At 29.3% G+C, this 13566-nt stretch overlaps 1 protein-coding gene across 1 annotated transcript; it reads left to right on the forward strand.

Annotated features, from left to right (window-relative positions):
* The first annotated feature begins 9593 nt into the window (after positions 1–9593).
* Positions 9594–12431, forward strand: LOC128985283 (peptidoglycan-recognition protein 1-like). The gene is made up of 3 exons (XM_054404673.1): positions 9594–9823; positions 11349–11476; positions 12334–12431. The coding sequence occupies exons 1-3, from the start codon at positions 9594–9596 to the stop codon at positions 12429–12431; spliced, it is 456 nt and encodes a 151-aa protein (XP_054260648.1).
* The last annotated feature ends 1135 nt before the right edge of the window (positions 12432–13566 follow it).

The raw sequence follows: 13566 nt of genomic DNA on the forward strand, positions 1-13566 counted from the left end.
GGAAAAGAAAATTTTTAAATTCCTTTTTAAAGTTTCCACAAGAAATTCAATAACGTGGCTATTATAAACAAATGTTCTATTATGACTTTATATGTAAACGTCATTCTAAGGAGTCGCTTACATTTATTGTTATGATGTTTATGTGAAAAGTTAGTTAAGAAATCTAGATCAAATTATAGTTTGCTAATATGTAAAAATGTTGGATAAATGAATAGCGTAAAAATACACAATTATACACCATCAATGTTATTGACGTGTTACTTTAACAATAAAATGTACTATTTTAAACATTGAAAATATTAGTTTTTAAAACACCATCCAAAATGTTATGTAATATCAATGTAACTACAATCCTAGCTTTACAATCTTTGAAACGATTATTTTAATTTACAATTAATTGCAAAGAGTATTACTTATTTTAATGCATTATTAATGAAGGTGATTATAGGTATTTATTGATGTCAAAACAACTATATGTTTCACAAAGGTTATACTTTAATTTAGGGATAACATTCTGAAACACCTCTCTTGTTCTGAAATAAACATTAATACTTTATATGGTGTAGAGCATATAACGGATAAACGCAGTTTTACTTACCAATTTGGCAATTGAACAATGTAGATCTGATAGTTTTTTTTTAAATATTATTTCATTTAGTTAATAAATATATTTGAGCTCTGTCATGTGGTAGATTTGCTATTCAGTTTCTGGGGATTGTCCTTTGTTCTCAAAATAATACTCACCAAGTACATATTTAACAGGACTATTGTACTTTGTCAAGGAACTCGCGTTGTCTATGGTATTTAATACATCATAAGTTCCTGTACAAAGGACCTTACCGGTACAAACCGTGATTTTTTATTTCAAAGAATAACGTTTTATGAAATTCTATATTTCGTACCTTGGGCCAAAAATTTGCTTTTGCCTAGTTGTGGAGGTTGGTTTATAAGTTCGAGACGAAGTCGACTACTTGAAACGATCGAGAGCTGCAAAAACATTTCGGCCCTAGGTACGAACGCTATTTTCACCACACTATACATTATTACCACTATTTACCACAATAATAATTCACACAGTCTACACAACTTTAAGGTTATTTGAAATATTTTGAGGAATCGGTAAAAATAACAATGAATAGCTGCCTAGGCAGCGGTGACAATAAAACAAGTCTATTGTAATGCATACTGATTATGTATTTAATATACATTACCGTTTTAAGTTAATAAGCAAATAGCTGGTTTTTGACCCTAGGGATATAAAAACCTGTTTGTTTCCCAATTGACGATGACAGCTGGCATTGACAGCAATACGTTGCTTTCGACCTGTAATAAACGTTTGTAAAACGGTGTAAAACATGGTAGTGTGGTATATACTTACAAACACTTACAAAAAAATACCATGTTAACGCCAAGAATGTAACGTGTAAGAAACAATGTAATGGGCATAGCTAGTTTTTAAAATACACTAATTTTGTACAATGCATAAACGTGTTTATAATATATAATTTGCGTATGCAATAACAAGACCTGAACATAGCTCAAACTGCAATCATTTATTTTATGGTTATAAAACTTCATTTAAAAATCATCACTTTAATTTTATTCCGAATAATGTAAATCTGTTTCTACTTTAATTAGGTCAATACGCTTAGAATTCAGATAAATATACATAATAACAGCCTTGATATAGCTCAAATTCTTGCAAAAACTATTTTTGCTAACCAAAATTTGAATGATTACTGTTAGTCGATATCTATACCGTTTTTACATCCATGGAAATGTTATAATATCGTTTTATGCATTACTTCCACCCATGACCAGTAATTATAAAAATTAATGTTAATTATAGGTATTAATGTTTTCCTCACCACCACAATTAGTATTTAAGGTTTTCTAAATAGTATAATCAACATTTATTTTTATTGAATAACCGAAATATGCCTTATTTTTCAATTTAAGTACTGGTATGTTTAAATTTTTTTATGTAGTTTATAATTTCTTTCTAAATTATTCTTATGATTTACGGCAATTAGTTACTGTCCCCATTGCTTTTAGCGAAAACCCGTAACTTTTTTCATCAGTAAAGTACCTATTAACTATTTTACTATATAATTCACAAGGAAAAATTTATTTTATCCTTAAATGATGGGTCGTGATTTATTTTCGATTTTTTTTTCTTTGGTAATTTCAGGCTAAGAAAACTTAACCTGAGCCATTTTCCCCTTCAAAACCAAACCATTAATAGGTCAAAGTTGGAATTTTTGATGAAATTTATAATATAATTTGTGTATCAAAGAAATATACACTTTGTTGCAATAAAAATTAATAATTTTTTTATGAGCATTCCACAGTTTTGTTTTTACAATATAAAAATGACAAATGCGGTTTAAATTCAAACTCTATGTTCTTACTGAATGCTGATCTTGGAAGTAGGCTGGGATGTTATTAGAGTGGTAGGTCGATTAATTGGGGCAGTCTTGGACCTGATTGGATTTCTCTAGAGTTGTAGATTGTGTTACCTTTCACATAAATACACCATAGAACAATATATTAGTCTAGCATGTATTTGTTAAGGTAAAATTTAAAGAAAGTTATTAATCGTAAAGCTAGTATTAAATGAAAAATAAAAAATAAAATATTTCTATCAATACTAAAAATAGCCTTCATTTTTCATAATGATCATAATACACTAACAATTTGCCACGTACTATGTTATTGTAAGTATTTCACCGTTTTACCAGTATAATTGAAAAGTTGTATTAATAAATTCTATAACACAACAACTTATATACTTAATTCTCTTTTCAATTGATTATAAGTTTGGAAAAAAATTATTTACAACCTCTATTTCCAAGACTTTCCAAGAGCAAATAGTCTTTAATAAGTGTGTTACATTTTTGTAAGCAAGATCTTCATTGGATTTTAAATAAAAAATGCAGAAGAAAACGAGGTTGCCTCCATCGTTTCAAAAGAAGTTCTAGTTCGCAATTGGAGTTTTTTCCCTTATATTTTAAGGACTTATTTCAGGATATAATACTAACTTTTAAATTTATTTTTCTATTTTATTTATTGGTGAATGTTTTATTACAAAAAGCAAAATAATCTGTATTCCATTTTTTTTGGGGGGGGGGGGCAATTCTATATACAAAGTTTTTTATTATTAAAAAGCCAAACAGTCAAAAACCACCACTGCAAAAAGCAATCTTAGAACACAAAATAAAACCTCACTTTGAAGTATTTTATGATGTTTTTACATAAAGAATATCTTAAATCCATCACAGTTGAGTTAACTGTCTACTGACCTAAATTTTACATATATTAAGTATGTGAAATATACTATACTAGAAGTACACTGTATAAAAATTATTCGCAATGTAACATGTTAAATTTATAAATAATAAAACTATAATTAAAATATGCCGCCACGCATAATGAGTGTCCATTGTTTGCTAAACAATTTGGTTAATAGCAACAATAAAAAGCCAAACAATGCACTATTTCTAAAAAACCTGTTTGTTTCCCAATTGACGATGACAGCAATACGTTGCTTTTGACCTGTAATAAACGTTTGTAAAACGGTGTAAAACATGGTAGTGTGGTGAAAACATAATACTTACAAAAAAAAATACCATGTTAACGCCAATAATGTAACGTGTAAAAAACAATGTAATGGGCATAGCTAGTTTTTAAAAGACACTAATTTTGTACAATGCAAAAACGTTTTTATAATATATAATTTGCGTATGCAATAACAAGACCTGAACATAGCTCAAACTGCAATCATTTATTTTATGGTTATAGAAATTTATTTAAAAATCATCACTTTAATTTTATTCCGAATAATGTATATCTATTTCTACTTAAATGAGGTTAATACGCTTAGAATTCAGATGAATATTTTATTATTTTTAAATATACATAATAACAGCCTAGATATAGCTCAAATTCTTGCAAAAACTATTTTTGCTAACCAAAATTTGAATGATTACTGTTAGCGACATCCATTACGAGAGCGTACATCCATGAAAATGTTATAATATGGTTTAATAAATTACTTCCACCCATGACCAGTAATTATAAAAATTAATGTTAAGTATATTCATGTTTTCCTCACCACCACAACTAGTATTTAAGGTTTTCTAAATAGTTAAATAGGTTTTCTAAAAAAAAAGAAAAAAAAGTATAATCAACATTTATTTTTATCGAATAACCGAATTTTGCCTTATATTTCAATTTAAGTATGTTTTAATATTTATTTTGTAGTCTATGATTTCTTTCTAAATTATCCTTATGATTTACGGCAGTTATTTATTGTCCCCAATGTTGCTTTCCCGTAACTTTTTTGATCAGTAAAGTACCTATTAACTATTTTACTATGCAATTCACAAGGAAAAATTAATTCTATACTTAAATGATGGGTCGTGATTTATTCTCAAATTTTTTTTCTTTGGTAATTTATGCTAAGAACACTTAACCATTGAGCCTTTTTTTTCTCTCTAAAACCAAACCATTAATAGGTAAAAGTAGGCATTGTTGGTTAAATTTATGAAATAGTTTGTGTATCAAAGAAATATACACTTTGTTGCAATAAAAATTAATAAAGTTTGTTTTTTATGAGCATTCCACAATTTAGTGTTTACAATATAAAAATGACAAATATGGTTTGAATTCAAACTCTATGTTCTTACTCAATGATTATCTTGGAAGTAGGCTGGGATGTTAGTAGAGTGGTAGGTCGATTAATTGGCACAGACTTGGACCTGATTGGATTTCTCTAGAGATGTAGATTGTGTTACCTTTTATATATATATACTATAGAACAATATATGAGTCTAGCATGTGTTTGTTACAGTAAAATTTAAAGAAAGTTATTAAATGTAAAGCTAGTATTAAGTTTTCTTAGAAAAATATTTAAAATGATATAACAGACTTATTAGAAGTAAACATACGATTTAAGAAAATTCACCTCTTTGACGATAAACTGTACAAACCTATCTTAACATTATATAACACAAATAAAAACAAATTAGGAAGGTAATATTACCTAATTGAAACAAATATTCAGCAAGGGTTAGAGATGAACCACTTGTTAAATGTTTAGTATATATTGCTAGTTACGATGTCTCTATATCACCTACACTAGTAAAATCTTAATTTTAAATATTTCACTAAATTACCCATTTTGAATGATTCTAAATTTTATAATTAACGTTATTTTCAAACATCAAGGGCTGTTTCACCACACTAAATAGTTTTCTCACAACGGAAGGTATGAAATCATCAGTACTAACTTCTTAACTTCGATTGTAAGCAATTCATTACTTTCTATATAACTTATGTTGTTATATATAAAAAAACATTGGTTTTATCAATTGTTGTTGTTAAGAAACGTTGTTTTAATTGATTGTGTTTAACTGAAGTTCATCGTTGCATTGTTGTCGACTGAATTTAGATTTGGTTATGTCGTGAATTATTACACGTGAACACAGTTAATCAAATACCTTACTTAACTGCTCCTGATCACAATAAGAAAATTTAAAACTAGACAGAAGTAATTTTGAGAGTTTATCTTCATGTTGAAAATTACGTTTGTGTAAAAATAATGGCATGGCATGACACACAGTATGGTTCATTATACGTGCAAAAATTTTATTTTCAACCTCCACTTACTTTCGAGGATAACTCTTGTATAAAAGAACCACTTTCCACCTTAATTGTGAAATATACTATTTTATACCAGTGTGACGTGAAATCATGGCGAATGGATCGTAGGGCTGCCCTGTAACAGGCCTTCTAGAGTTTATCGACGTATTTTGTCATGACATACCAGAGCAAGGAGTTCTTGAAGCATATTAAACCACATTCTTACAGTTAAATCAACTTAATAGGAGTTACGACATAGTCTAACAACAAAATACCGAGAAAGCACATTAAAAGCCCTATGAAAAAACAACTGAGTCAAAGCTGAACCACTTAAATGCTTGTGATGTTTAGTATTATTGCCAAGTTTTTAAGTACTTTTTGTAATAGAAACGCAACTTTTAAAAACTATGCAGAAACCGTGATTTTTACGATTGAATTGTATTACTGGTTTATCTCTGATTTTAAACAATACTTTTTCTAAGACTAATTTCCGAATGTGAGAAAGTGAGAATTTCTATTTTAAATTGGTGTATTTGACTGTCTTAACCATTTAAGAAAATACTAGAATGCTTAAATTGCTCTTAAAAGTCACTAACTAAGTTTAAAAATAAATTGTGCATGCATATGATGCATATTAATACATTACAGTTACAGAATTGTTCTTCAGCTTACAAATAAATACAACTTTGTTGTGTAAAACGTAACTGGATCGAACATAATGCACTGGGAGGAGAATGGAGGGAAGTTCTGTTGGCTGGCTATAAAGAGCTCGTAACATGATATTACCTAGATTTTCTTCCCCCTTGCAATATGTGATAGTGTTAGCAGTGTAATCTAATTACGCGTTTGTTACTGTCAGATGTAAGCAGTAGTGGAATAAGGGTTTTATCCTAATATGTAACAAAATGTTATAGTATGATGAATACCGCACTTTTTATAAAATTTTAACATTACAATGTATGTAAATTTTACATTATACTTAATTAGCAAATAAATGGCGTAAATGCATAACAATCATTGAATGGTGCTATTAACAATTGACAAAAAAAATTTAAATACTCAGCAGTACTAAGTACTGAAAACAAATTTACATGTCCCAAATAAAACAGGCACGGAAGTTTTAAATTAGTTTTTTTTTTTATGACGATAATGTTGCAGCATTTTTAAAACTTGCAACACCAAAAGGGAATCAGCTAGTAATTTAAAGGATAGCTTGTTCGTGGAAGTTAAAGGTACTTATTGTACTCATTTAGATCAATTAACAAAGACAAATACCTCCTTTCGAATAAAAGACGAAAATACAAACTCCATAAGAACCAACTACATTGAAAGAGACACGACCTTAGCCCTGCATCTACTGCAAAATCCTATGGCCAAGAACCTTATAACTTACAACCCCCTTACAAATAAATATTACAGGTCTATAAGTAGTAATATACAGTGGTCATAATGTAAAATATAACACTTGGCAAAGCTGCTACCCTATAATTGCCAAAAGACGATCAGTGGTTAAGTTTACCACTAAACTGACGCAAAATATCGTAAAACTTTCTCCTAATGCATCGAGAATGTTTGCATAACAAAATATCTTTATAGTGCAAACATTTGCAGTTTTGTTCGTTGCCACACTCTGAAAAACCCCGTTTTTGCAAAAGAAAATTTTTAACCGCGCAATTTCATTTTTGGGTTCTTCCTCCTACCCAATTAAAAAAGCAATTGAGTATGATATTACCATTGGATTATAATTAATTCGCCGATCTATTGATTTGTGATTCCATAATAGGAAAATGTTGCTCATTAAACTGTACACATGGACTTCTGTACAATGGACTTAAGTATGACTTAGTATGACTTAATGGAGCGAGCTGGTTTAGTGGTAGAGCGCGGGACTTATGTCCCTAAGGTATCAGGATCAAATCTCTCCAAATAACCAGCTTATTTTATCTAAATGATATTACCGCAACCCCTAAGACTATTTTACGGATTATTTGTATTAAATGAATAAATGAAAGCAAGAAAACATAAAAACTTGACTACGCTACCAACTACAACGATTATACATTAGCAGATTTACACATAATTATTAAGTGAAAAAAATATGTCTACCAATACTAAAAATACCCATCATTTTTTATAATGATCATAATACACTAACAATTTGCCACGTAGTATGTTATTGTAAGTAGTTTACCGTTGACCAGTATAATTAAAAAGTTGTATTAATAAATTCTGTAACACAACAACTTGTATACTTAATTCTCTTTTTAATTTATTAAAAGTTCGGAGAAAAATTATTTACAATCTCTATTTCCAAGACTTTCCAAGAGAAAATAGACTTTAATAAGTGTGTTACAATTTTGTAAGCAAGATCATCATTGGATTTTAAATAAAAAATTCAGAAGAAAATGATGTTGCCTCCATCGTTGCAAAAGAAGTTCTAGTTCGCAGTTGGAGTTTTTTCCTTGTATTTTAAGGACTTATTTCAGGATATAATATTAACTTTCAAATTTATTTCTATATTTTATTTAATGATGAATGTTTTATAACAAAAAGCAAAATTATCTGTATTCCAATTTTTTTGTATGGAAATTCTATAAACAAAGTTTTTTTATTATTAAAAAGCCAAACAGTCAAAAACCACCACTTCGAAAAGGAATCTTAGAACAAAAATAAAACCTCATTTTGAAGCATTCAGAGTGTTTAAGCGCCATAATTAACTATTCGGATTTTTTTATAATTTTGTTACATAAAGAATATCTTAAATCCATCATAGTTGAGTTAACTGTCTACTTCCCTGAATTTTACGTAGGTTAGCCTAAGTATGTGAAATGTAAGTATGTGTATACTACACTGTATAAAAATTATTCGCAATGTAACAATCTAAATTTATAAATAATAAAACTATAATTAAAATATGCCGCCACGCATAATGGGTGTCCATTGTTTGCTAAACAATTTGCTTAACAGCAAAAATTAAAAGTCAAACAATTCACTAGTTCTAAAAACCTTAATATCAAATGGTTCATCAAAAGATAATTTTTTTCGGTTGTATTTGGAACTACAAATGTACCGTTAAGCAATGACGTATTATCACGTAGATAATGACCGAAACTAGATAATACTATCAGGGAAAATAATAACTTATGTAGTCTAGATAAATTAAACACATGACTACAACAGCTTTTTGATTCCAGTATGATTTGTTTTTCTTGACGACAGATTATTTAATCAAAACCATGGATTCAGATCAAATATTTATGGTAAGTTATTATTACTTTTTATTACATAGAAACATTGCAATAACACTATATTATCAGGCAAAGTTATTGTAACTTAATTGCAAGAGGGTTTTCTTGTTTATATTATTATGAGGTAAAAACAAACATAACAAAACTATTAAGGACTTGTAAATATATATTTGACACCTTATGTATTAATACTATTAGGGTTATTCAGTGTGTAATATAAATAGTTTTATATGATTTAGTAATTTTTCATTATAATAGTCGAAAATTATAAACATTTTGATTTAATTTGCAACAGGTCTTGTAGATTCGTATTATGACTTCGTGATTATGACTTTTCAGCTTGATAAATTATGTATTAATAACAGAAATACTAATATTTTTAGAATTAACTTTCTGTTATCCCCTTATAAGTTGTTTATATAGCCTATGATTGGATTTCTCTTTTTTCACAAAATTAATTTATGACGAATTAAGCTAAAATATCAAACAAGATACCATGTTTAGAATGTTTAAGTATATTGCTGCTGATTCATAAAAAAACTGTATACTTATAGAGGATCCTTATTGATGTGTCAAAATATTTATAAAATCCATCGCACAGTAATATTGTCCCCATTCTTTCTCATTAACTACTTCATTGAAACATTCAACTTTCTTATAACAAATTATGTAATAAAACCACAGAACTTTTCCGTAGCACACATGTATAGAACACTTTCCACCCAGCCCGAAAAGGCGTCCGTTGTGTCCCGAGCCGAGTGGGGAGCTGTGGAACACACTGGGAACAAACCTATACGTCACCCAATCATATATGTGTTCCTCACGATCAACTCACACGCACCGAGGTGTGCCAATAAGGAAGAGTGTTCCAGAATACTCCGGGACATGCAGGATCGAGACATGAAGGACGGATGTACCGACATTAAATACAAGTCCGTCAAATGGGTATACATAATTTTACTCATATACTTATTGTGGTTCTAGACAAAAGCAACATGACATGATCTTAAAATGAAGTTTTACAGAATCATATAACGATCATATAAGGATCGTTTAACTGCATGGCCCGATAATGCACAAAAGTAACCTTTTCGAGAATAGTACAGACAAAATAAACTTTTAACCACTTCCATCCCAATGCGAAGTTGAGTCAATTGAGATTTCTAACACTATAATAATAAACCAAAATGTGTTTAAACTGGTAAATAAAAAGAAAATAGAAATATATCTCAACCTGTTTCGAATAGTTTTATGCTAAAGTACAAAGGACACATGCTCTTATTCCTTAATTTTATAAAAACAAGTCTGAAAGTTAGATAGATTGGTTTTTAAAATTACTGATTGTACTGAGCCATCTGGTTCATCATAGATAACCAGACACGACACTTAGGCTTTACTTTTGTTGTTGCTTTAGCCATCTTGATAGTATGCTAAATTACATTAGTTTACCAACCTGTGCGTCTATGTGACTGATTTATAAAATAGAAACTATGATAAAATGGAAATGTTAGTAAAATCAGTAGCAGTTGTGTAGATTTTTGGTTATTGTGGTCAAGATTGTGAAAATCTTGCTCGTTGGGCCCTGAAAAGTGTAATAACTGTTTGATATTTATAAACTGGCCCATGAGAACTTGATCGTTTGTCTCATAATAAATGGTCCTAACTAAAGGAACAACCAATCTTAGCGAGAATAAAACATTCAGATATTACGCACAATTAATTATGTACTCATCATGAACGTATATGAACGCATTCGTTTTATTCATCGCAAGTACAGGTTTTACGAAATTATATTGTGAAAGAGTCCCATCTATGTAACAAAGGATTATTCGTTGCAAGTATTTTCTAATTGTCTGCTTGGTAAGATTTCCAGAAATTTTAATTAGGAGCTTTTTACGTTGACAGACGATTCTAATTGCACCCAAACCTACCTCTTCAGCTCTTTGTGCTTAGCATCAAGTTAAATTTGAAATATGAATGTAGTAAAGAAATACGTTTTGAAATTTTAGGATAATATTGTTTATTTTAACAATTAAGGTATGTTTTAACTAAAAGCAAAGGTGCATGGCAGTTCATGCTCAAAAAAATATTTTTTTTAATAATACCTACCTTGTATAACAAATGTAACGTAAAACTTGGCGTATGCCATTTCTATAATATTGATTTTTGATTGGCTGAAAAGAAAAACACGTGTAACCTTTCTTTGGAACTTTTATTATACTCAGATTATCACATTTAAGTTTAAAGTGAGTAAACTTCATATGAATAATAAATTTATAGATTTATAACACTTACTGCAGTTAATTACTGCAGTTAATTCCTATAAAATTTTCCATTTTTTGACATTTTAGGACTCCTATAAAACTTGTGTAATCCCCATTTGTAAATATCTTTTGTATCTAAAAAAGAAAAAAAACCGATTATTTGATTTTGCCTACTCATAGCTATCTTTCACAGTTTTCTGATAGGGGATGATGGAACGATCTATGAGGGACGGGGTTGGAATTTTCGTCCTCACCATCTAGACCAGTTTCCATCCATGGATGGGCAAATGCTGGACTTCGCTTGCATCGGCAATTTCAGAAGTAAGTTAGATGTAAAATAGAATGATAAATTATAGGCTAACTTTACAAGCTACTAAAATTGTTTTATCTTATAAAAATATAAGTCAAAGTATTATGAAAACGAATAACACCAATACCGTATGGTTTAGTATATTTTAACACAAGTAGATTATTTGTTCTCCTGAACTTCAATGCATGGACAAAACCGTATACTTTCCTGTAATGATAAATCGTATAAATTATAACTTTATCCTATCTATACACGTATTAATTTTTTAAGTAAATTATATTCAACTAGATGGTTTTGACTAAAGATATGTAATATTTGTTGTAAGAGGAGTACAGTACATCATTTTTCTATTAAATAGAACTAATAAATAGTTTACTTTCTATGAAGGTTAATATTTTATTATTATGTCACACACTTAGCTAACAGCACATCCGTTACCCTATACAAATGTTAAATATAAGAAATATATGGATCCAGCAAATACATTCAAGTTAGGCTTAAATGAAAGATGAAGAATGTATTTACTGAATAAATAAAAATATCCACATATTTTTGGACGTAGTTGTAATGCATTAGTCCCATGTTTTGATATCTTTAATCCCGAAACATCAAAAGCAGGTTTTGGAATAATACGAGTTGATATGACTTGCTAAACACATTTTTACTGCCTCAGATATGGCATTACAACAGATATGACATGGTTTACAAATAGTGGTATACCATTCTTGGCTAGGTTTGAGACTTTGGACGGCTGTGAAATTGAAAAAGGTGTTTTGGCCAAAAGGATGATATTTAAAATAGTTATTTATGTATGATTATCGAGTTTTTCGCAATTTCTTTAATACAATATGTTTTTTGTTCCCAACAGAGGAACTTCGCCCAGACGCCATGTACGATGCTCAATGGAAGCTCCTCAACCTAGGAATTGAGTTGAAATATCTAGCAAAACATGCCCATTATTGGTAGACTTTGTAAATTTATATTTTTATATTTGCTTTTAAAATAATATAACAAAATGCGTATGCAAAACATTTTGTTCTAGTTGTTTACTGTGGTAAAATTATCGTTATAATTGAAAAGAGCATAAATAATATATGTAAAGACATGCAGGCTGCGGAGTGGAACGGATGCATTATCTAATCAATCATTATCCTATGACGAAGCTGCTAGGTCGTCTGCCTGTCCATAGCATAGTTTCATGATTTTATAAATTGAGAGTAAAGGTTTCAAAGAGTCTGGACGACAAAAAAAATGTTTTGCATCATTTTCTCATTAAAAATAAAAGTTATTTCGGGTTTTGTAAATGGTATTTTGTGTGTGTATCCTAGTGTAGAAGTATTAGTACAGAGATTTAGTGTGTCTCTGAACAGCTTTTAAGATAAAATCTTAAAAAAATACTATAACTTTTAACTATAAGTGTTTTTATTTACATCAAGTAATAAATCGAGAACGATCAATGAAACCTCGTTGTATTATTATATATTTATAATTTGAAGAGTAACGTGAAACCTTTTCTAATATTTTATCAAACAAAAACTAAAAAAACACGTATTGTTTAATATAAATTATTATTATACCCTTTGTAATAGACACAGATATCTTATTATGAAAATACTGTATTGCTAATATTGCAACATTACAAGAACCATGAATGGTGAATGTTGAAGAATCAATTTAATCAATCAAACAACCTTTTACTAGAAAGCAAGATTATCGTAAAACGTAGGAAACCAAACGATCACTTTCCAACCCCAACAGACCCTCATTCTGGCTTCACAAACTGCCTATCTACTGCAGCATCCGGGAACTGAGGCTAACTACCTTGGTATTGGATTGGGTTGTTGTTATGTCGCTTGGTTTCTTTGTCGAACGTTTTTCCTAAGCCTAATACGCCAAGCCATTGTATTATATTTGAATAACTTATTTTTGTTTACCAGAATAAAACGTAAACTAAAATGATGACGAAAATTTTAGTATAAATGAAATAAAGATAACATTATCAAACATACCTGATTTTACAAATTATCTTCAAGTTAGTTTACCTAATTAACTACAGTTCGTAAAGTATTTGAGTTATTTTAGTCTAACTCAAATATTAAAA

This window comes from Macrosteles quadrilineatus, unplaced genomic scaffold (assembly GCF_028750875.1).
Source record: "Macrosteles quadrilineatus isolate MER2022 unplaced genomic scaffold, UCM_ALF_1.0 Scaffold_2__2_contigs__length_208266976, whole genome shotgun sequence".
Lineage (NCBI taxonomy): Eukaryota > Metazoa > Arthropoda > Insecta > Hemiptera > Cicadellidae > Macrosteles > Macrosteles quadrilineatus.